Here is a 24,861-nt window from a genome sequence, read left to right as displayed (position 1 = left end):
AGTCTGCAGAGGGGAAAGCAGGCGGAAGAAGTGGAAGAAGTGCTCTGCTGCTGGACTAAACTCTCTTCACCTCTTCAACCAGGAGTTACAGCCTCTATAGAGCCAACCTGGATTCCTCATTCCCTCTCCTGGCTTCTCCAGTGAGCTGCTCTGCTCAATCTATGCTGAGATCTCCTTTTGATCACTGCACCTGTTGAAACTCGTCAGCCAGGTTAAGGGGATTATATCTCTCTCAGCCATAACTTTTTCAGCTGTCGATCCAGGAGAGCTGTGGATCTCATTTAGTTAAATTGCAGGACAATTGGACTGCTCTCCCTCGCTCTTCCTCCCTCCCTCACTATTTTCTTCTCTCTGTGTCCAGCCCTGCCTCATGCTCTGAGTGAGTCTGTGTCTGGCTGTGGCTTGGAGCTCCAGAATCTTCCTCACCGTAGAGAAGACATGGAACACTAGAGTAGAAAACTGAGAGGTAGAATTCTGGGGTAGAATTCAGATATAGAACACTTCGGTACAATTTCTGAGTAGCGTTCTGAGCTGGAACTTTTGGCAAGATTTTGGGAAATCAGAGCTGGAATACTTAATCGGAACACTGAGCTGGAACTTTTCAGTGGAACATTGAGGTAGAATCCTGAGGCAGGTAGAATAAGGAGGATGGGAGGTCATACTGCAGTGGTGTGTTTGGTTCTGCTGGCCATATGCTGTGTGCTACTGCCCAAAGCAGGGGAGAGTGCAGGAGGCATTGTCTCTTTAGGCCAGGCTGTAGAGGAGAGAGGGATGGAGGCCCTATATGGAGAGGAGTCCCAGAATGAACCAGCTAAAGAAGAGGAACTCACAGAGACACAAAGCCAAACTAGCAAGGAAAAGAGAGCCACAGAGGAGGATGCCCTACCAGGTAAGAACAAAGCTAACCCACTGGGCATAGACGTCAGTTCAACGTCTAGTTTTTGTTTACGTTTGGTTGAGTTGTCAACTAGGGTGAATTCAACTCAGCCAAAAATGTCACCCTGTCATTGAGGTTAAAAGTTTGATGAAAAAAATTCAAAATTCTCTTACGTTGAAGACTTTTTGCAAATCCGATCAGTTTACCACGTTGATTCAAAGTTATCACATTGAAATTTGGGGTTGAAATGACATGGAAACGTTGATTCAACCAGTTTTTGCCTAGTAGGAACATTCATATTATAATGCTATATATTTTACTAAGTGGAGAATTGGATCCCATCTGAGTTGTGGCTAGAAACATGGATGGTTTTACCTACTAGATGGAACCCAATTCAGCTGGTGTAGAGGCCTTTGTTCCAGCCCAGCAATAGCACATCTTATCAGCATATCAGCTAATGATCAACACCTTAGTAGTAGAATCATCAACAGCGTCTGGTTGTTGGGCTGGAACAGATGCCTCCTTCCAGGACGAGGATTGGAGAACATTATATGACATCATCAGGCAGGCACAGGGGACAGGGCACAAGGCAGGTGGAGGAGAGTGTTGGTCTTGAAAGAAGCCAGCAGTTTCCTGAATTACCCACACACACCTTTCAGTCACTATGACAAGTCCAACAGTGACACACACACACACACACACACACACACACACACACACACACACACACCTGGACTGTCTCTTGGCCCAAAGCTGGGACTGGGGAAGATTCAGTCTGCTGCAGTAACAGCCCTGGCTGGGCTCTGAGCTGAGCATCTTGGAGACAGATTTGTACAGCTAACTCTACTGTACTGTTCTGTACCACAGATCCCAGCTCCAAAATTGAAGGATTCATCCTCTGAGATGGGCTGATGATGCAGTGTTAGTTATAAAACACATTTTGTTTCTGAGATTCACAGCCTAACATCGAGTAAACTTCAGCACACACATCTGTTGGATTTAATCAGTCCCATTTCCCAATTAAATTGCACCAAAACCTTGTATTTACATGGAAGTTACATTAGCTAGTAGGTACTGTAACTATTTTGTGGGTACACATTGTTACATAGCTTGTAGTGCAATATGTAAAACTTATAGGCTACATATTTATGGCTTGCACAATTGAAAAGATATTAGAAACACCAACTACACAGAATCAGATTTCTTAAGGACAGGGACAGGACAAGGTTGGGTTACGAACGGAGATTAATATTGAATACACATGAATATGACATGAATACAGAGCCTCTGTTCCACAGGTACAGTTGAAGTCGGACATTTAATCCTAGTAAAAATTCCCTGTCTCAGTTAGGATCACCACTGAAATTTTAAGAATGTGAAATGTCAGAATAATAGTAGAGAGAATGATTTCTTTCAGCTTTTATTTCTTTCATCGCATTCCCAGTGAGTCAGAAGTTTACATATGCTCAATTAGTATTGTGTAGCATTGCCTTTAAATTGTATAACTTAGTCAGGTAAAACATTTCGGGTAGCCTTCCACAAGCTTCCCACAATAAGTTGGGTGAATTTTGGCCCATTCCTCCTGAGAGCTGGTGTAACTGAGTCAGGTTTGTAGGTCTCCTTGCTCGCACACACTTTTTCAGTTGTGCTCACAAATTTTCAATGGGATTGAGGTCAGGGCTTTGTGATGGCCACTCCAATACTTTGACTTTGTTGTCCTTAAGCCATTTTGCCACAACTTTGGAAGTATGCTTGGGGTCATTGTCCATTTGAAAGACCCATTTGCGACCAAGCTTTAACTTCCTGGCTGATGTATTGAGACGTGGCTTCAATATATCCACATAATTTTCCTTCCATGATGCCATCTATTTTGTGAAGTGCACCAGTCCCTCCTGCAGCAAGCACCCCCACAACATGATGCTGCCATCCCTGTGCTTCACGGTTGGGATGGTGTTCTTCGGCTTGCAAGCCTCCCCCTTTTTCCTCCAAACATAACGATAGTCATTATGGCCAAACAATTCTATTTTTGTTTCATCAGACGAGAGGACATTTCTCCAAAAAGTACGATCTTTGTCCGCATGTGCAGTTGAAAACCATAGTCTGGCTTTTTATTGTGGCGGTTTTGGAGCAGTGGCTTCTTCCTTGCTGAGCAACCTTTCAGGTTATGTCAATATAGGACTCGTTTTACTGTGGATATAGATAATTTTGTACCTGTTCCATCCAGCATCTTCACAAGGTCCTTTGCTGTTGTTCTGCGATTGATTTGCACTTTTCACACCAAAGTGCGTTCCATTCTAGGAGACAGAACGCGCCTCCTTCCTGAGCGGTATGACGGCTGTGTGGTCCCATGGTGTTTATACTTGCGTATTATTGTTTGTACAGATGAACGTGGTACCTTCAGGCGTTTGGAAATTGCTCCCAAGGATGAACCAGACTTGTGGAGGTCTAAAAGAACATTCTGAGTGATTGCTTTTGATTTTCCCATGATGTCAAGCAAAGAGGCCCTGAGTTTGAAGGTAGGGCTTGAAATACACCTACAGGGACACCTCCAATTGACTCAAATGATGTCAAATTGCCTATCAGAAGCTTCTAAAGCCATGACATAATTTTCTGGAATTTTCCAATCTGTTTAAAGGCACAGTCAACTTAGTGTATGTAAACTTCTGACACACTGGAATTGTGATACAGTGAATTATAAGTGAAAAATGACTTGTGTCATGCACAAAGTAGATGTCCTAACCAACTTGCCAAAACTATAGTTTGTTATCGAGACATTTGTGGAGTGGTTGAAAAATGAGTTTTAATGACTCCAACCTAAGTGTATGTAAACTTCCGACTTCAACTGTAGGTCACTGGCACAGGTATTCAAATAGCCACAATAGAGAGAGGGAAATACCAATGAATACACTCCAATGACTTCTGTAATTACACAACTTATTGTTTCCCAAAACAAAACAATGCAATACAATACAATGCCCTCCGTGGCGATTTAGGCAGTACAAGAGCACAATTACAACCACATCCTATACCTAGCATGCAGCATACTATGAATATGTACAGTGAGGGAAAAAAGTATTTGATCCCCTGCTGATGTTGTACGTTTGCCCACTGACAAAGAAATGATCAGTCTATAATTTTACTGGTAGGTTTATTTGAACAGTGAGAGACAGAATAACAACAACAAAAAATCCAGAAAAACGCATGTCAAAAATATTATAAATTGATTTGCGTTTTAATGAGGGAAATAAGTATTTGACCCCTCTGCAAAACATGACTTAGTACTTGGTGGCAAAACCCTTGTTGGCAATCAGAGGTCAGATGTTTCTTGCGTTTGGCCACCAGGTTTGCACACATCTCAGGAGGGATTTTGTCCCACTCCTCTTTGCAGATCTTCTCCAAAGTCATTAAGGTTTCAAGGCTGACGTTTGGCAACTCGAACCTTCAGCTCCCTCCACAGATTTTCTATGGGATTAAGGTCTGGAGACTGGCTAGGCCACTCCAGGACCTTAATGTGCTTCTTCTTGAGCCACTCCTTTGTTGCCTTGGCCGTGTGTTTTGGGTCATTGTCATGCTGGAAAACCCATCCACGACCCATTTTCAATGCCCTGGCTGAGGGAAGGACGTTCTCACCCAAGATTTGACAGTACATGGCCCCGTACATCATCCCTTTGATGCAGTGAAGTTGTCCTGTCCCCTTAGCAGAAAAACACCCCCAAAGCATAATGTTTCCACCTCCATGTTTGACGGTTCTTGGGGTCATAGGCAGCATTCCCCCTCCTCCAAACACGGCGAGTTGAGTTGATGCCAAAGAGCTCCATTTTGGTCTCATTTGACCACAACACTATCACCCAGTTGTCCTCTGAATCATTCAGATGTTCATTGGCAAACTTCAGACGGGCATGTATATGTGCTTTCTTGAGCCTTGCCTTGCGGGCGCTGCAGGATTTCAGTCCTTCACGGCGTAGTGTGTTACCAATTGTTTTCTTGGTGACCATGGTCCCAGCTGCCTTGAGATCATTGACAAGATCCTCCCCCTCGATTCCTCACTGTTCTCATGATCATTGCAACTCCACGAGGTGAGATCTTGCATGGAGGCCCAGGCCGAGGGAGATTGACAGTTCTTTTGTGTTTCTTCCATTTGCGAATAATCGCACCAACTGTTGTCACCCTCTCACCAAGATGCTTGGTGATGGTCTTGTAGCTCATTCCAACCCAGTGTAGGTCTACAATCTTGTCCCTGACATCCTTGGAGAGCTCTTTGGTCTTGGCCATAGTGGAGAGTTTGGAATCTGATTGATTGATTGCTTCTGTGGACAGGTGTCTTTTATACAGGTAACAAACTGAGATTAGGAGCACTCCCTTTAAGAGTGTGCTCCTAATCTCAGCTCGTTACCTGTATAAAAGACACCTGGGAGCCAGAAATCTTTCTGATTGAGAGGGGGTCAAATACTTATTTCCCTCATTAAAATGCAAATCAATTTATAAAATTTTTGACATGAGTTTTTCTGGATTTCTTTGTTGTTATTCTGTTTCTCACTGTTCAAATAAACCTACCATTAAAATTATAGACGGATCATTTCTTTAACAGTGGGCAAACGTACAAAATCAGCAGGGGATCAAATAATTTTTTCCCTCACTGTACATTCAGAGGAAGCGGCAGAAAGAAGAACATCTTTATATCTTATCCATTACACATCAGATAGAAAAAAGCATGTGATAATTGAATGTTTTAATGTCATGTGACATAATGTGTAAACATTTACATAAACCCAGATGAGAGCTCCTTGACCTTGGGTGTGATGATACCACTGCAGTCCCTCTCCTTGGTGTGTGTGTGTGTGTGTGTGTGTGTGTGTGTGTGTGTGTGTGTGTGTGTGTGTGTGTGTGTGTGTGTCTGTGTGTGTGTGTGTCTGTGTGTGTCTGTGAGTAGAGGACCCTGTTGAACAGAACACCCAGCCTGTCTGTCCGACGTTAGCTCAGCTGTGCCCCCTGCTAGGGTGATTCTGTCTGGCAGATTTCCCCACACCTGTCTGGTCCGGGATTTCGGTCATTCTGTCTGTCTGTCTCTCTGTTTCCCACTGTTTCTCCTCTGTCACCATCTCTCTCTCTGCCCCCTCTATCACTCTATTTATATTTGTTTATCTGTCTCTCTATCTCTCATCAGTCTACTTCAGTAGCAGAGAGTTGGTGTTGGTGTATAGCCTTTGATTGAATGCCATCTTGTCATATCCTGGCTTATCCGACTGTTAGAGGATTGTTATATACTGTTAAACCTGACATTGGACCCTCAGGGATTAACATGTCAAAATGACCAAGTTTATTAACTTTCCTTTCCCCCGTTGTCCATCTCCAAGCCAGGGTCAGGAGAGCCGAAGAGGAGGGCAAAGGGAATAAAAAGAAGGCCAAGAAAGACAAGAAAGACAAGAAGAACAAGGAGCCCAAAGTCCCCAAGGCCACCAAGAAGCCTAAAGCAGACAAAAAGCCAAAGAAGGGCAAAGGAAAGGAGCCACGGACAGAAGCACCTACAACAACTCCACCACCTACAACTACCACACTACCACCCACAACTACCACAACACCACCTACAACTACCACAGAGGTCTACACAGAAGCAGGTAATGCAGTAACACACCACTCTACTACTGTAATCAACGTTTTCTATAAAAACAGACTAGAATTGGTTGATGAGATTTTTTATTGGCTTTGCATTGTGTGAGTAACAAAGTTGTTTGTAATACTTTGATCTCTGTCCCATCTGAAGCTCCCACAGAACCTGACCCATACCCAGACTACCCCTACACAGACAACGGTGAGATCATGTGTACAGATGACAAACTATTATATAATTTCTCTGAAGCCGGTGCCTGTGTTCTAATACCACTCAAAACGTTATAGTATAGCCACTTTGTTTATGATCTTATTTGTACCTTGAAAAACCAGGTGGATTTTGTTTTATATCTTGCTTAAAAAACAAATCTCCACACTAATAAAGTTATCTCTACTGTCCACGTGTCCCTCTGATAGAGGATGACTACTGGAAGCCAGATGAGGAGGATCCCGGAGGCCCAGTGGTCGACCCAGAAGATGACTATTGGAAGGGAGAGAACCCAACGGCCACGCCCCCCACTCCTGTGGTGGATGGAAAGGTGGACAAGGGAGACGAGGACTACTGGGACGCCAGATGTATGTTTCATCCCCCTCTGTGTCCTAAAATGAATGACTCAATTGACCGAATTAATGAATGAGTCAAGGGAGAACGACTTCCCCCTTTCATTGAAGCCATGAAGTTCAAGGTCGACCGGGGTACTACGGGCTGTTATTGCCAGAAAGCAAGGTCCTCCATTATAGGCAATTGGAAAATAGCAATCTTCATGGTCAATATTCGTGCTGCTATTACATCAGATGTATGTCCTTGAATCGATTATTTTAAAATCACACACAGAATGCCTTTCTAACCAATCAGAAACGAGTACTCAACAATGCTGTGGTATAAATAAGGATAATATTGAATTCTATTGAAATATAAGTATAATTTAGTTTCTAATGGCAGCCTGCAATACTTGAGATATTCAATGAGAAGGGGCAGCACTGAGCTGTTACACTGAGTGTACAAAACATTAAGAACACCTGCTCTTTCCATGACATAGACTGACCAGGAGAATCCAGGTGAAACTATGATCCCTTATTGACATCACTTGTTAAATCCACTTCAATCAGTGTCGATAAAGGGGAGGATTCAGGTTAAAGAATGATTTTTAAGCCTTGAGACAACTGAGAGATGGATTGTGTATGTGTGCCATTCAGAGGGTGAATAGGCCAGACAAAAGATTTAAGTGCCTTTGAATGGCATATGGTAATACGTGCCAGGCACACCGGTTTGTGTCAAGAACTGCAATGCCTCTGGGTTTTTCACGCTCAGCTGTTTCCCGTGTGTATCAAGAATGGTCCACAACCCAAAGGACATCCAGCCAACTTGAAGCATTGGAGTCAATTCGGGCCAGCATCCCTGTGGAACGCTTTAGACACCTTATAGAGTCCATGCCCCGACGTCCATGCGCAAATCAATATTAGGAAGGTGTTCCTAATGTTTAGTTTACTGTGTATATATACAGTCTATGGATGGAATACATGAATGAATGTAACAAAGGCATCAATGACAAAAAAATAACAATTTCAATTAACTTTACTAACTACTTCAAAATGATTATCAAAGTATTTTTTCAAACACTAGCTATTAGTTTAAACGTGTACTACAGGTGTATAACCTACCAGCCCTCACAGTCTCTCGTCAGAATTAGATTTTTCTCAAATGTTAAATTGCTAAGTTGTTCCAAATGTTGAATTTCGAAGTGTTAAAGGTTAAGTTCGGGCCTTAACTCCAAATTCTTAAGGTTTGGCATGAACTCTGAATGGTTAAGGTAAGGGTTAAGGTTTGGGATGGGATGGGGTTAAAATTCAATAACTTTTTATCTCTCGATTTCTCATCTAGATCCACTCTAAATCGAACCCTTTATGGTATTTGCCAACTGGACTCTTTAACCAATGAGTCAGGTTTTCCACCTTATATGATGGAAATCTCAGCTCATGTGAAGGTTTGTCAGTGACATTCATCTGAACTTTGTGTGATAGCTGCAACAGGTTTTCATTACTTTAGCTGTGTCCATAACTCCACTACTGTTTCACTCTACCATTCCTCCAGATTTTCCCTCCTACAGAATCTCACTCTCCATTTCTCTCTGTTCTCTGTTCTCTCTCCACCATATCTCTCCATTCTCACCCTCTCCTTTCTCTTATTTCTCTACTCTTACTTCTCCATCTGCCTCCTTCCTTACTCTCATGTGCCACTTCGATCTTACTCTCTCTTTTCTCTTTTCTGCTCTCTTTCTTCTCTGAGATCTCCATTCTCACTTTCTCGTTTTCTCCGTTCTCCAATAACAGACGAGGTGCCCGAGAATCTTCCTTTCCCTGATGGTACAGAGGTCGTCCCCACAGAGAAAGATGACTGGAGCTATGCTGTTACAGGTGACTTACATCTCAATTAATCAATCAGTCAGTCGGTCGGTCAATCAGGCAGTCAGTCACCGTTTAGCGGGCCACAGTGTATGCTGCTATTCCTCCTTTCTAAGAATGAAAGACAACCCCTGTTTTAGGGTTTATAGTGTGGAAGTCGATCCTGTAAACCATACGCTTAGACCTAGATTCAGTCAGATCAGTTGATGTTTTGGCGGTGTCTGTGGTGTACAGCAGGGGTAGACAGCAGGGGTTCAAACTGTAGAACCCAGTTCCTACATATGAATATTAAAAATCGATTTTATCAAACAAAACGTTGCATTTTATCTCTGGGACCATCAGGATGACAAATCAGAGCAAGAATACTGAATGTAAGTACATTATTTACCTTCAGAGTTGAATGTATCAAACCAGTTGCCGTGATAAAAGTATTTTGTTGTTGTGCACTCTTCAAACAATAGCATGGTATTTTTTCACTGTAATATCTACTGTAAATTGGACACGTGAGTTAGATTATACAGAATTTAAGCTTTCTACCCATATAAGACATGTCTATGTCCTGGAAAGTTGTCTGTTACTTACAATGTCATTCTAGTAACATTAGTGAATGTTAGCAACAACCGTCCCGGTTTAGGGACACCGATTCCGTAGAGGTTAATGCAACTCTGTGCAGCCAATGCCAATGTCTGCTTTAGGTATAATGCCTGGAGACGCTTGTGGATTTGATAGCTCTAATGCAGTTCCACCTCCAACACCGCCCAAACAACCGCTACGCTGATGTCGGCTAAAGCGGATCAGATTGAATAGAGCTCTTAGTCCAGGGAATGACAGAGTAGGAGGCTAGATCATCACCCTGCTTTTTAGAGGAGAGTGAGTGGGTGAGAGTGTAGTTCTAAACAGCCAAAGGCTTTTCATGGTTTTGTTTTTGAGCGAGAAGCCTTTCACAAGATGGCTGCTCTGTGATATTCCTTGTAAACTTAAATGAGACATTTAACTAGGCAAATAACAGGCAGCGTGTTATGCTAGCTTTATGTGGGTCCAAACAGAGTGTCTGTTGTCGCTGCAGAAATAAAGGCTCTGTTCCACCATCACTGTAGTGGAAGATTACTGTATTAATGTTTTGAAACTACATACTGCATTTCAGCTTCAGAGAGCTTTGGAAGGCACACATGAAATCAAAGAGACTCTCTCTGTGATGTTGTTTAGTAAAAAATAGATTAGTACTACTAGACAGGCTGCAAGTCTGTTTCTGCTTGAGCCAGGTTGTTGTGGCTTTGCCATGGCGGTTATGTACTGTTGAATCAATGCAGAAACAGTGTGCTACTCAATCTAGGATACTGTAATGATGGGTTTGTGTTTTCTCCTTCCAATACAGAGGAGCTTGTTACACCACCACCCACATATGAAAGCCCATGGTACGAGGAGTATGACTACGGGCACAGTGGTGGACAGAGTACGTACACACACGGGCACACACACACTGTCCTTGTGGGGAACAAACAATTGATTCCCATTCAAAATCCTATTTTCCCTAACCCCTAAACCTAACCCTTAACCGAACCCTAACCCATGAACCTAAACCTAACCCTAACCCCTAAACCTAACCCTTAAACCTAATTCTAACCTTAACCATAATTGCAACCCTAAACATAACCCCTAAAATAGCATTGCGAAATGTCTCCACTTGTCTGTATTTTCCTTGATTTACTATCCTTGTGAGGTAAAACCAAACACACACACACACACACACACACACACACACACACACACACACACACACACACACACACACACACACACACACACACACACACACACACACACACGCACGCACGCACTCTGCACTGTAAAATAAACCCTTGGCCAAATCTTCAATAGAAATATGTTTTTCATTTCAATGGGACCCTGTGGTGAAATAAAGATTAGATAGACACAATAAAGAACTGGGCCTTTACCACAGAGTCAAAAGTAATGGGCCAACACTTCTCATTCCCCACAAGAATGAACAAAAAAAGAAGTGTATACTGTTTCAATTATATGGTCTGTTGTCTAAGTTTGGGTTAAGCAAGACTTTGGCAGCTGATGTTCCAAACTCCCAAATAATACCAAGTAACTGGAACAAACAACAGTCAGATCAAGATTATTACCCCCTTCAAACACTTTGTCATGTTTATCATATGGATATTGTGGCAAACCTTAAGAAACACCTGGGCCTGTTCAGGAGGGGGAAACGTTACAGAATGTTTGTGTATATTATGATTGATTGTCTGTCAGGTACAATAGGAAATCACGACGTTATCTTTTATTCTATCTGCAACGTTCTAAATGTTTCACTCCACTGAAAACACCCCACATACACAGTATACTGGTACATGTAATGGGGAGGTGGGGGAAAGTAACCTCCAATTCAGCCATGATTGTTTTTTCCCTCCTTTGTTTACCACAGCGAAAAAACAGGAGGAGAGAGAGATCCAAAGGAGAGAAAAGGAGAGAGAGGATAGAGGTATTGTGCACAGCCTATTTTCCACTGTGATCTGAATGACAGTGATCTATCTATCTTCAGTTGTAGATACTTCACATACACAGCAACATTTACATGCTGGTCATTAAGCAGACACTCTTATCCAGAGCAACTTACAGTCAATGCACTCACAAAAAAATGCTGGGTTAAAAACAACCCAATTTGGGGTTTTTGGTAAATATGGGTAAATATTGGATAGAACACACACTGGGTTATTTTGACCCAGTCAACCGGTTGGGTTGCGTGAATAACCCAACATGTTGGGTTGTTGGGATTACCCAAACATTAATTTAACGATCAGTCGTTTTTTTTAAAATTAACTTTCATTCTGGGTTGACAAGCAATTTTTTGGAATCACGTTGTTGATTTTCATAACAAAGTCCACAAGACACAGAACTCCCGTTTGCAGAACAGAAAATGCGTTGTCAAAATGTAGTTGCCTTCTCAAAACATAAATACATTCATCAAAACGATATTATACCATCGGAATTGCAAATACATTCATGAAAAGGAACACAACTGTCCTGCAAAAAGATCAACGCAACCACACTTCTGTCCAAACAGACAAAACAGAAAGTTAGTCTTTCTTTTAAAAATCCCAGTAGTTCAAAACATTTTCTTTGCAGTCACTAAATCATGATGATCAAAATTGGAAGTACAAAAGTATACTAAAGTGCAAAATTATGGGCAATTACTCTCCTTTTATGCATATTTCACCAAACAATTTCATATATATCAAATCAAATTTGACCCCTGATCAAAAAAATAAGAAAACAAGCACATTGTGCAGCAGTCATTCATGAGTATCATCACAATCCATTTCCATAGTGTTTTAGTTTCCAATTGGGCACAGAAGCACAATCCCACATTAGAAATAGGAAAGGTGAATACAACGGAGGAACACAACTGATATGAATGTACAGTATAGGCCTCAATCCACATCAAAGCAAAATTCTATAATGGAAGGTCACAATGTAAAAAAACAAAAAACAAAGTGACCCAATGTCTGCAACCCAGCAGATGGGTCAGCCAAACAACCCAGCAGATGGGTCAGCCAAACAACCCAGCAGATGGGTCAGCCAAACAACCCAGCAGATGGGTCAGCCAAACAACCCAGCAGATGGGTCAGTCAAACAACCCAGCAGATGGGTCAGCCAAACAACCCAGCAGATGGGTCAGCCAAACAACCCAGCAGATGGGTCAGCCAAACAACCCAGCAGATGGGTCAGCCAAACAACCCAGCAGATGGGTCAGCCAAACAACCCAGCAGATGGGTCAGTCAAACAACCCAGCAGATGGGTCAGCCAAACAACCCAGCAGATGGGTCAGCCAAACAATCCAGCAGATGGGTCAGTCAAACAACCCAGCAGATGGGTCAGCCAAACAACCCAGCAGATGGGTCAGTCAAACAACCCAGCAGATGGGTCAGCCAAACAACCCAGCAGATGGGTCAGCCAAACAACCCAGCAGATGGGTCAGCCAAACAACCCAGCAGATGGGTCAGTCAAACAACCCAGCAACCCAGCAGATGGGTCAGCCAAACAACCCAGCAGATCAAACAACCCAGCAGATGGGTCAGCCAAACAACCCAGCAGATGGGTCAGCCAAACAACCCAGCAGATGGGTCAGCCAAACAACCCAGCAGATGGGTCAGCCAAACAACCCAGCAGATGGGTCAGTCAAACAACCCAGCAGATGGGTCAGCCAAACAACCCAGCAGATGGGTCAGTCAAACAACCCAGCAGATGGGTCAGCCAAACAACCCAGCAGATGGGTCAGCCAAACAACCCAGCAGATGGGTCAGCCAAACAACCCAGCAGATGGGTCAGCCAAACAACCCAGCAGATGGGTCAGTCAAACAACCCAGCAGATGGGTCAGCCAAACAACCCAGCAGATGGGTCAGTCAAACAACCCAGCAGATGGGTCAGCCAAACAACCCAGCAGATGGGTCAGCCAAACAACCCAGCAGATGGGTCAGTCAAACAACCCAGCAGATGGGTCAGTCAAACAACCCAGCAGATGGGTCAGTCAAACAACCCAGCAGATGGGTCAGCCAAACAACCCAGCAGATGGGTCAGTCAAACAACCCAGCAGATGGGTCAGCCAAACAACCCAGCATTTTTTTGTGTCCATTAAACTAAGGTAGGTAAAACAACCACATATCAGAGTCATTGCAAGTAAAACTTAGTAACACTGCGATGTCATACTTTGCACTGTCAAAGCTCCCAGTCAAGCAGGTGAACATATGACCATGTCACTCACAGATTCATAATGTAGTGGAGGAATATCAGTCCCTAATGGTTCATGTTTCCGCTTAAAGCGAATGAGGGAAAAAAACACAGATATCAGTCTCTACCTGGGCATTGCAAACATGTAGCTGTGAAGCTTCAGTATGGCTCCACTTGCTATGACGAGGGACAAAAGTGTAGAGCAGGACAAATCTGAACCATAGAGATGTGTTGCGAGGGAAGGTAGGGAAGGAAAGGTCGCTGGTTCGAATCCCTGAGTCAATTAGGTGAAAAATCGGTTGCTGTGCCATTGAGCAAGGCACTTAACCCTAATTGCTTCTGTAAGTCCCTCTGGATAACAGAGTCTGCTAAATGACTCAAATGTAAATGTCTTTAACCTGTATTGGTGCATGGAAGAAGCTTTGAGCTGGAGCAGAAAGAAAGGAAGAGACGGGACAGCAGAGAGAGGTTACAGAACATGCTGGAAGGAAAGATGAGAGAGAAACAACATAAGGGATAAAAACAGAGGAGTAGCGAGTCGAACAGTAATGGAGGGGAGATATGTTGAAATCATGAGCTTTGAATGAAGATCGAAACACTCGGGATAAGAACCAACAGCTGTTGCCACATGTTCCATTGTGTACTGTACCTCCTGCACAGCGAGGAGAGTAGAACCAGCTAAATGTATAATCAGAATGGAACCAGGGACTTTTGTCTATGGGAGATTACACTGAGTGTACAAATATTAAGGACACCTGCTCTTTCCATGACAGACTGACCAGGTGAATCCAGGTGAAAGCTATGATCCCTTATTGATGTCACTTGTTTAATCCAATTTAATCAGTGTAGATGAATGGGAGACACAGGTTAAATAAGGATTTCTGAGCCTTGACACATGGATTGAGTATGTGTGCCATTCAGAGGGTGAATGGGCAAGACAAAATATTTAAGTGCCTTTGAACGGGGTATGGTAGTAGGTTGCCAGGCGCACCGGTTTGTGTCAAGAACTGCAACGCTGCTGGGTTTTTCACGCACAACAGTTTCCCGTGTGTATCAAGAATGGTCTGCCACCCAAAGGACATCCAGCCAACTTGACAAGCATTGTGGGAAGCATTGGAGTCAACATGGGCCAGCATCCCTGTGGAACGCATTCAACACCTTGTAGAATGGGGGGCGGGGATACTCTGTCCACCACTATTCGTGATTGCACATGTGGATGTAGAACAAAATCACATTTAATACAAAATGTGACAGCTTTCACATCCAGTTAGAGATAGACACTTTAAGCAGGGTTACCCATAAAATGTGACTGGTGGTTATGAAAGTTCGGATACAACAGTGTGCGGCCTGTCTTAGATTTACTGAAGAAAAAAAGAACAATCTGAATTTAATCAGCACATTCCTGAATTTGGAGAAACAGAATACATCTGGTTTCCTGCCTATCTGCAATGTGAAGGCATGTGGATCCTCTGAGGCATTACTGCATTTGTCGATAAACACACACACACACACACACACACACACACACACACACACACACACACACACACACACACACACACACACACACACACAGAGAGAATCCATTACTGGAATTGTAGTTAGTGATTGACTATGGTCCTGTTTGACAGAGAGAGCTCAGCAGAGGAGGGAGGAGGAAGAGAGGGCTAAAGCCAAGAAGAGACCACACGTATTCAAGGAGCCCAAAAGTAAGTAACTTGCTACCATCCAATGATACAATACTCTGTTAGCAAAAGTTTTAGCAAGAGCTTCAGAGGTTTTCCATTGTGGTTTGAAGTTTTTGTGATGTGTGTGTGACTGAGATGTTTTCCCCTGGTGGCAGAGTGTCCTCCCCTGGGTATGGAGTCTCATAGGATAGAATCAGACCAGCTGCTGGCCTCCTCTATGTCTCACTACCGCTACAGCCAAACCAGGGCACGACTCAACATACAGGTAACCGTAACCCTTACACACTAACACTAACCTTCACACGGACCCTAACCCTCACCCACTAACCTTAACACACTAACCCTCACACACTGACCTTAAACCTTCACACACACACTAACCTTAACACACTAACCCTCACACACTGACCTTAAACGTTCACACACACACTAACCTTAACACACTAACCCTCACACACTAAGTCCAACCCTCTCACACTTACCTTAACCTTCACACACACTAACCCTCACACACTAACCTTAACCCTTATACACTAACCCTAACACATTGACTAACCCTAAGTCTCAGTACTGCTCCAGCCAACACAGAGCATGACTCAACATGCAGGTACACTCCTCACACTAATTCGAACCCGACGGTAAGCCCCCTTACCCTCATCTCCAACACTGTATGGTTTCCATGGTTTCCAGGCTTCGGATGATGAGGAGGACATGCATGGTGGGGCGTGGTGTCCTAACCCAGAGGACAATATTCACTGGTTTGAGATGGACGCTCGCAGAGCAACAGAGTTTACTGGGATCATAACACAGGGACGAGACTCACGCAACGAGTAAGACACACAAGCACACACACGTTTATTTTACTATCCTTGTGGGGACCAAAACAGGAGTTCCCATTCCTATTTTCCCTAACTCCTAACCCTAAACCTAACCCTTAATCTTAACCCTGAAACTGAATCTAACCCTAACAGATCACCCTAAACCTAATCCCTAACCTTAATCCTAACACTAAAATATACTTTTTCCTTGTTTTACCCTCCTTGTGAAACCAAACCAAACACACACACACACACACACACACACACACACACACACACACACACACACACACTGCATTTCAGAAATATCGAAGACAAAATGGTGACAAAATGTGTGTGCGTCTTTCTGTTTCAGGAGTGACTTTGTGACATCGTACTACGTGCAATTCAGTAATGACAGCAGAGAATGGAAAACCATCCATGACGGTTACTCTGACTGGGTGAGTCTGTCAGCCTCGCTGCTTCAACTGTACTTTGGTCCCAGGGTTCACTCTCATGCTTTTTTTTCATGTGGCACAAAAGTTCACCATGTCAAATATATTTGTCTCTCCCTCTCTTCTTACCCCCCTCCTCCCCCCTCTCTCTGTCTCTAGTTGTTTTTTGGTAACTCCGATAAGGATACCCCTGTGCTGAATCAGTTAGCTGAGCCCATACTAGCACGCTACATCAGAGTTATCCCTCAGAGCTGGAATGGTAGTTGCTGTATGAGGCTGGAGGTACTAGGATGCCCACTGCCTGGTGAGTGACACACGCACCCACCCTACTAGACTTCTGGTCCCCACAAGGATAGTAAAACACGTGCAAACGTTCACACTGTGCATTTTTATTTCCTCAGACCCCACCAGTGCCTACCAGAGGCTGCAGAATGAGGTGACTCCAGTCCAGTACCTGGACTTCAGACATCACAACTACTCAGACATGGTCACGGTGAGACGGAACACTCCCATTTCAGGGGACTTCAAATCTTAAGGTCATCAGTGCCACCTGTTTGAACTTGAATCAGGTCTAATGTTTTGTCTGACAGATTGTGACAACTGACTTCAACTCTGTTGTGACACTTTGGGGATTCATTTAATACGATTTGTTGGGCTTGAACAAAGACTTGCACAGACCCCACTGAAGGTGTCCCGGACCAGGGTTGGTAAATGCTGCTTTCCCCTGTGCGTCTCTTCTGGTAGATGATGAAGTCCGTGTCTGAGGAGTGTCCCAACATCACCAGTATGTACAGCCTGGGTCGCAGCTCCAACGGACTGGACATCCTGGCCATGGTGATATCAGGCAACCCCACAGAACACGAGATAGGTGGGATGAAACAAATATTGTGTCTGTGTCCACAGTTTTCAGAACATGCACCCATTAGTTATTCCAGGCTAACTGCACCCGTTTGTTATTCCAGGCTAACCTTCATAGAAAGCTCTGTACTCGTGTCCTCTCAAGCATGGAAAGACAATGACAATCTGTGTTTTTCTCCTTAGGTGAGCCGGAGTTCCGCTACACGGCCGGTCTCCATGGAAACGAGGCGACGGGGCGGGAGATGGTTCTTCTTCTGTTGCAGTACCTGTGTAAGGAGTACAATGATGGCAACCCCAGAGTGCGCCGCCTGGTGGAGGGAATACGTATCCACCTGGTGCCCTCACTCAATCCTGATGGGCAGGAGAAGGCCCTGACAGTGGTCAGTACTGGATATCATATGGTTCATTCTTGGATTGCGGTGGTAAATGTTGTCCCTTGACTTTGGCACCATGTAAAAACAATTAAAAATGACCAAACTATTAAAAATAGTACATTCTAATTTTATTTCATTGTTATTTAATAAGAAAACATATGTACTGCAAAACAACTATTTGTATGCATTGTTGAAACTACTGGGGGCTAGCAAATTGGCTTGTCCCACTGGTGATGTGTAGGGGTGTAGTGACATGTTTTGGTGTTTAGTGATACTGTATCTATTATTTTGAATGCTAGACAGTAAACAAAAGTATTTCATATACTTTTGATCTCCCAAACTCAACTCTGGACCTTGAAGCCAGTTCTACTGTATTGTTTCATTGTTCCCCTCTAATCAGGGACTGATTTAGACCTGAGACACCAGGTGGGTGCAATTAATTATCAGGTAGAACAGAAAACCAGCAGGCTCTGGACCTCGTAGGGTCAGAGTTGAATAACCTTGCTGTAGATCAATAAAAACGCCTATTGTTTTACTAGTATAATGTGTCCCTCAGTTTTATGTCGTTGGTGTTACCACTTTGAAAATCGCTGATTACAAAGATATACAAAGACCTTGAGCATTTTCTCCCGTGGCAAACTGTTATTGAGTGAGGGTTCTATGTTAAAGAAAATTATTATCTTATCACGACCTTTCAGTATGTCATACATTTGAGAATTTCATTTATCATTTTGTGTCAGCCAATTTAAATAAATGAAATAATGAATCCCTTCAGTAAATTATTTTTAAAGGATTAACCTTAGATTTGAGCATTTGTGGCCTCCATTTCACAAAATCCTCATTGGTGTTACTACTCCACTGGTGGCACAATGTTAACGTAATGGTAAAAACATATTTTAAGTCATTAAGCTACCATATTAGTTGATTTAGAATGGGAAGATGTACCCAACTACATTTCAATAAAAAAATCAAGTAATTATTTTCCAAAATACCATGCCAAAATGCCACCGTAATTCAAGAACGCCCCTTACAGGGAAATACAGCCTGTATTTATACTTTACACTTCCAGGGTGCAAATCTGTTTTCTTCTATTAAGGAAAAGGGGTGCCAGACAGTTTCTGATTTAGCCAACTTGTTGTCCTGTAGGAAAGTATTGTTGTATGCAGGAACAGTCTAGCACCCAACTTTATTTTCCTCAAGAGAAGAAAACATATCTCAAGTCAAGACTAGAGACATTCAAGCAAATCCTAAGACGTTTGGTTTTAACACATTGATATTACTGCAGTAAAAATGCAGCCCATATCTCCATAACATCCTGTCCCATTGACACCATAGGGTTCCGAGCTGAGTGGTTGGACAACAGGCCACTGGACGGAGGACGGCCATGACATCTTCCAGAACTTCCCAGACCTGAACAGTGTTTTGTGGGAGGCTGAGGACAAGGGCATGGTGCCCAAACTGATCCCCAATCACCATGTCAAGATCCCTGCAGATCAAGAGGGGGATGACAGGGTGTGTGGAGGAAGGAGGTGGAGGGAGGGAGAGGGGAGGGGATGGTAAGGGAAAAAGAGGGAGGGGACGGTAAGGGAGAAAGAGAGGATGAAGACAGGGTGTGTGGAGGAAGGAGGTGGAGGGAGGGAGAGGGGAGGGGATGGTAAGGGAGAAAGAGGGAGGGGACGGTAAGGGAGAAAGAGAGGATGAAGACAGGGTGTGTGGAGGAAGGAGGTGGAGGGAGGGAGAGAGGGGATGGTAAGGGAGAAAGAGAGGATGAAGACAGGGTGTGTGGAGGAAGGAGGTGGAGGGAGGGAGGGGATGGTAAGGGAGAAAGAGAGGGGATGAAGACAGGAGGGGAGGGAGGGAAGGAAATGTAGATGGTGTGAAGAGCAGAGACAGTACAAGCAAGTCCATTTCTCTGTTTATCAACTTAACAAGGAGACCTGAGAGGCACAGCGGTCAAAGTCACTGCATCTCAGTGCTAGAGGCGTCACTACAGACCCTGGTTCGATTCCAGGCTGTATCACATCCAGCCATGATTGGGAGTCCTATAGGGCAGCACACAATTGACCCAACATCCTCCGGGTTAGGGTTTGGCCGGGGTATGCCGTCATTGTAAATAAGAATTTGTTCTTAACTGACTTGCCTAGTTACATTTTAAAAAGACGGCTGCTGTTTGTTCTTCTTGTCCTGCAGATTGCTGTGGAGACTCGAGCCATCATCTTGTGGATGGAGAGCCACCCATTCGTACTGGGGGCCAACTTCCAGGGGGGAGAGAGGTTCGTGGCGTACCCATACGACAATCACCACCTAACCAAGACTGCCGGCACCAGCACCAGAGAGGGCAAGAGAGAGAGGGCACAGAGTCGCAAGAAGAGACAGTACGAGGCGCTTCTTCTCTCTTTCTCTTCCTGCACTCTTGGTATTTTTGGCAGGAGTAATAATGATATGAAACCAAATAAACAATCAACTCCATTTAAATCATTCTTCTAGGTACGAGGAGTTTGACGTGACGGCGTGGGGGAGGGACTACGACCGCGAGGAGCCGGAGGAAGACGATAGAAACAGGGGATACCAGCAGCCAGAAGAAGACCAGTGGAACAGGGGATACCAGGAGCCAGAAGAGGACCAGTGGAACAGGGGATACCAGCAGCCAGAAGAAGACCAGTGGAACAGGGGATACCAGCAGCCAGAAGAAGACCAGTGGAACAGGGGATACCAGCAGCCAGAAGAAGACCAGTGGAACAGGGGATACCAGCAGCCAGAAGAAGACCAGTGGAACAGGGGATACCAGCAGCGAGAAGAAGATCAGTATAACAGAGGATACCAGCAGCCGGAGGAGGAGTGGAGGGGACATGGCTATGGCCACAGGGAAGAGGAGGATGACAGAGGGAGAGGGGAGGATGACAGAGGGAGAGGGGGGTACGCAGAGCCTGAGGATGAACCCAGGGCCACAGCAGACGCCTCCTTTTTCAGGTGTGTAGCGTGAAGTAAATGTTTTTATTTAACTAGGCAAGTCAGTTAAGAACTAATTTTTATTTACAATGACGGCCTACACCGGCCAAACCCGGACGACGCTGGGTCAATTGTGCGCCGCCATATAGGACTCCCAATCACGGCCGGATGTGATACAGCCTTGATTCAAACCAGAGTGTCTGCAGTGACACCTCTAGCACTGAGATGTAGTGCCTTAGATCTCCGTGCCGCTCGGGAGCCCAAGTTAACCACAGATCTAGGATCAGATTACCCTATCTGACTGTGTGTGTGTGTTTGTGTGTTATAGGTGGTTGGCCATCTCTTATGCCTCTACTCACCTGTCGATGACATATACTTCCCACGGCTCCTGTCACGGCAATGACATCACTGGAGGCGTTGGAATCGTCAATCGCGCCAAGTGGCAGCCCGTCACAGGAAGTAAGGACCGACAACATCCCTTTTTTATTCCATTGTTGTCTGCTGTTCATTAAGCCATTTTTTATGATAGTCGACATTACATACAGTAGTTCAAAAAGGTTGAAACCTGTAATGTAACATTGATCAGAGTAAAGGACCCAGTTTTGGGGATAATGGCGCTCTCTGGTGGTTCATCATTTGCATTGCGGGTTCTCACCTATCTTCCCCCCTCTCCCTCCATCCTCAGGTATGAATGACTTCAGCTACCTGCACACTAACTGTCTGGAGCTGTCAGTGTTCCTTGGCTGTGATAAGTTCCCCCATCAGAGTGAGCTGGTCATTGAGTGGGAGAAGAACAGAGAGGCCATGCTCACCTTCATGGAGCAGGTACACAGAGACACACGTATGCACACACAGAGAAACTATTAACACATTTTGAGAGTATACCAAACACACACACAGTCCTGGAGTGTGGCCGTAGAGCAGTGGTATTCAAATCTGGGGTCGCCAAAATGTAATATTATGTATATAATATTCGGAAAGTATTCAGACCCCTTGAATTTTTCCACATTTTGTTACATTATAGCCTTATTCTAAAATGGAATAAAAAAAAATGTTTCCTCAATTTAAACACAATACCCCATAATGACAAAGTGAAAATTGTTTTGTTTTGCAAATGTATATAAAAAATTACCTTACTTACACAAGTATTCAGACCCTTTTCTATTTTTCTATGAGACTCGAAATTGAGCTTAGGTGCATCCTGTCTTCATTGATCATCCTTGAGATGTTTCTACTTGAGTGGAGTCCACTTGTGGTAAATTGGACATGATTTGGAAAGGCACACATCTGTTTATACAAGGTCCCGCAGTTGACTGTGTATGTCAGAGAAAAAAACCAAGCCATGAGGTCGAAGGAATTGTTCATAGAGCTCCGAGACAGGATTGTGTCGAGGCACAGATCTGGGGAAGGGTAACCAAAAAATGTCTGCCGCATTGAAGGTCCGAAGAAGTTTGGAACCCCCAACACTCTTCCTAGAGCTGGCCGCCTAGCCAAACTAAGCCATCGGGGGAGAAGAGCCTTGATCAGGGAGGTGACCAAGACCCCAATGGTCACTCTGACAGAGCTCCAGAGTTCCTCTGTGGAGATGGGAGAACCTTCCAGAAGGACATCCATCTCTGGGATCGCAAGAAATTGTGGGAAAAATGGGGTCCCCACTGAAAAAGTTTGTATACCACTTCTGTAGAGTGACTGACCTTTTGAACCCTGGTTTTCACCCCACCCAGGTGCAGCGTGGGATCAGGGGCGTGGTAAAAGACAATGAGGGGAACCCCATCGCTAATGCTACAGTTTCTGTAGAGGGGGTCAACCATGATGTCTCTACAGGTGGGTACAGTGTCTGGCTTTGTGTTAACCATGTACCATAGCCTACTGCCCTTGGCATTCTGACTGCTGTGAACACATGAATGTAGCTATGCACTGTTATATTGGTATATTCATTAAACTACAGCTGGGGTAGATATTGGTAACAACCTGTTGTCCCTTCCCCCTGAACAAACGTACATGCAGTGGACGTCCAGGAGTCTGCAAGTGCCATCTTTAGTGAGTGTGCAGTCTAAGCCCTCTCCTCTCTGCTCCCTCCACAGCTGTAACAGGGGACTACTGGCGCTTGTTGAACCCAGGTGAGTACCGTGTGACGGTGCGGGCAGAAGGCTTCGCCCCCCTGACCAAGCTGTGTGTGGTGGGCTACGAGGCAGGGGCAACTACCTGCAGCTTTAACCTGGCCAAGTCCAACTGGGACCGCATCAAACAAGTGGGTACTGCTACACCTGCAATTATATTGCCTATTAGCCACTTTAGAGCCATTGAAGCACTATATAAATGCCATCTATTCATCCACAGATCATGGCCCTGCACGGCAACAAGCCCATACGCCTGCTCAGCCAGGGCAACGGCGGAACAAGACAGAACACGGTCTCCAATGGCAACAGGGATGTGGGGCATCACGACAGGGGCTCCGCCATAGATCCTAATGTGCGTCGCAAGCAAAAGCAAAAGCTAGAGTTCGACCGCCGTCGTCGTCTACGGCAACAGAGACTGATGAGATCGACAACAACGTTGCCCCCGACGACCACGCCGGTTCCCACGACAATAGAGGCGGAGCCCACCACTGCTTGGTACGACTCGTGGTTCATAGGAGAGGGGCAAACGTCGGCACCGGAAAGTTTCACGGACTCCATCTTGGATTACAAATACGAGTACAAGATCGACGATTACTAAGCTTAAACACCAAGGCCTTGTTCAAATACATTTACAATACATCCTTCCTCCCCACTTCCTTTGCATTCTAAGGTATTTGAACAGGAACAATGTCATAGGCCTGAGCCCAGGCTGTTAACTCAATTCTTAGAGTAGACTAAGTAACTAAGTGACCCCTTAAAGGGATATTTGGCAATGATGCCCTTTATCTACATTCCCAGAGTCAGAGTAACTCGTAGATACCATTTTTATGTCGCTGTGTCAAGTATGAAGGAAGTTCGAGTTAGTTTCGCAAGCCAATGCTAACTAGCATTAACACAATAACTAGAAAGATGCTAGCAGATACCCATAGACTTCCAGTCATTGCGCTAAAGCTAGTTAGCAATTGTTAAGAACTTTCTTCAAACTGCACACAGATACATAAAAATGGTATCCACGAGTTCATCTGACTCTGGGGAAGTAGATAAATCCCAAAGTATCCCTTTAAAGAACTGACAGGTTCTTGAAACTCCAATAGCTCTGGAAGCCCCTCAGCCATCCATTCTTTCAGATCAACAAAGGGGCCACAAGAAGTGTTTAGGTATATCTGCAAAAACTGATCAAAGGAACAATGCAGTGTTGAATGCAAAAACAGTCAGGCACACAAGCTAATGCCAGTGGTCTGTATAACTGCTCGAGTAGGTATTTTGATACAACGTTAACACACACAAAAATGTCAGTTTAGAGTAGAAAAATAGAACCACTGATATCTGGAAAACACATTTTATACCAATTCAATTTGAAAAGTTGTTGCAAAGCTTTCCTGGAGAATGTACTTCAGAGATCATGTAGATCTGGTGGTTGTAGATTTCGCACTTGTTTTACTATCACCTCCCACCCTTGAAGAGTCAAAACAAAGAATCAAAGTTTCTATTTTTCTTATAAATTGTGGATTCATTTACATTATTTTCACACATTGACAGCAAAGTCATAATATCGACATACAGTAACTTGACAAAAGGTTTGTTGAATAGTAAGAGAGAAATCAAAAGAGATTTCCTTAAATGTTCCTCATAATTTAGCTGAGGTAGAGGAAAGACATTTTTTCAATTAATAAAGGCTTGTTTACATACAGCATTTGTGTTTTGTTCTTCATGTCCACACTGAGCAAAAATGTGACCGACCCCCTCAATTTGGTCTTATGTGGCAGAATTTGAATTTCTGTTTTTTTACATTGGATAAAAGTAGAGACTCAGAACTAGAAAATGGTATATCATACACTGCAGTTGAGGAATAATGGGAAAGTAATTCTGCTTTGAAAGTTGATAAAGTTGGTCCTTGAATGTTTTGGTATACTTACTGGAGAGCTCTGTCTCCACCCATTCAGCATCTCTTAAGCCTTAGCCCCACCCATTTCTGTGGGTGGG

The 24,861-nt window shown here is 44.1% G+C and overlaps 1 protein-coding gene across 1 annotated transcript; it reads left to right on the top strand.

Moving 5' to 3' along the window:
* Positions 1-24,569, top strand: LOC139411137 (inactive carboxypeptidase-like protein X2). Its single transcript, XM_071157012.1, has 23 exons — positions 1-889; positions 6,232-6,492; positions 6,639-6,686; positions 6,902-7,060; positions 8,816-8,899; positions 10,263-10,340; positions 11,334-11,390; positions 15,269-15,346; positions 15,481-15,590; positions 16,016-16,155; positions 16,499-16,583; positions 16,737-16,881; positions 16,979-17,070; positions 17,322-17,445; positions 17,619-17,815; positions 19,145-19,321; positions 20,000-20,184; positions 20,297-20,779; positions 21,087-21,217; positions 21,444-21,583; positions 22,483-22,582; positions 22,843-23,009; positions 23,099-24,569. Exons 1-23 carry the CDS (start codon positions 649-651, stop codon positions 23,474-23,476), a joined length of 3,660 nt encoding a protein of 1,219 aa, XP_071013113.1. The 5' UTR covers positions 1-648; the 3' UTR covers positions 23,477-24,569.
* The last annotated feature ends 292 nt before the right edge of the window (positions 24,570-24,861 follow it).

This window comes from Oncorhynchus clarkii, chromosome 6 (genome assembly GCF_045791955.1).
Source record: "Oncorhynchus clarkii lewisi isolate Uvic-CL-2024 chromosome 6, UVic_Ocla_1.0, whole genome shotgun sequence".
In the NCBI taxonomy this organism is placed as follows: Eukaryota; Metazoa; Chordata; class Actinopteri; order Salmoniformes; family Salmonidae; genus Oncorhynchus; species Oncorhynchus clarkii.
The sequence above is the reverse complement of the archived record's forward strand: the minus strand, read 5'-3'. Positions and strand labels throughout refer to the sequence as shown.

Excerpts from the sequence above, each read along its gene's own strand:
- LOC139411137 (XM_071157012.1), top strand. The coding sequence starts at position 649 with ATGGGAGGTCATACTGCAGTGGTGTGTTTGGTTCTGCTGGCCATATGC. Across the intron at positions 16,156-16,498 it reads GGACGAGACTCACGCAACGA|GAGTGACTTTGTGACATCGT; the intron begins GTAAGACACACA and ends TTTCTGTTTCAG. Across the intron at positions 16,882-16,978 it reads ACTAGGATGCCCACTGCCTG|ACCCCACCAGTGCCTACCAG; the intron begins GTGAGTGACACA and ends TTATTTCCTCAG.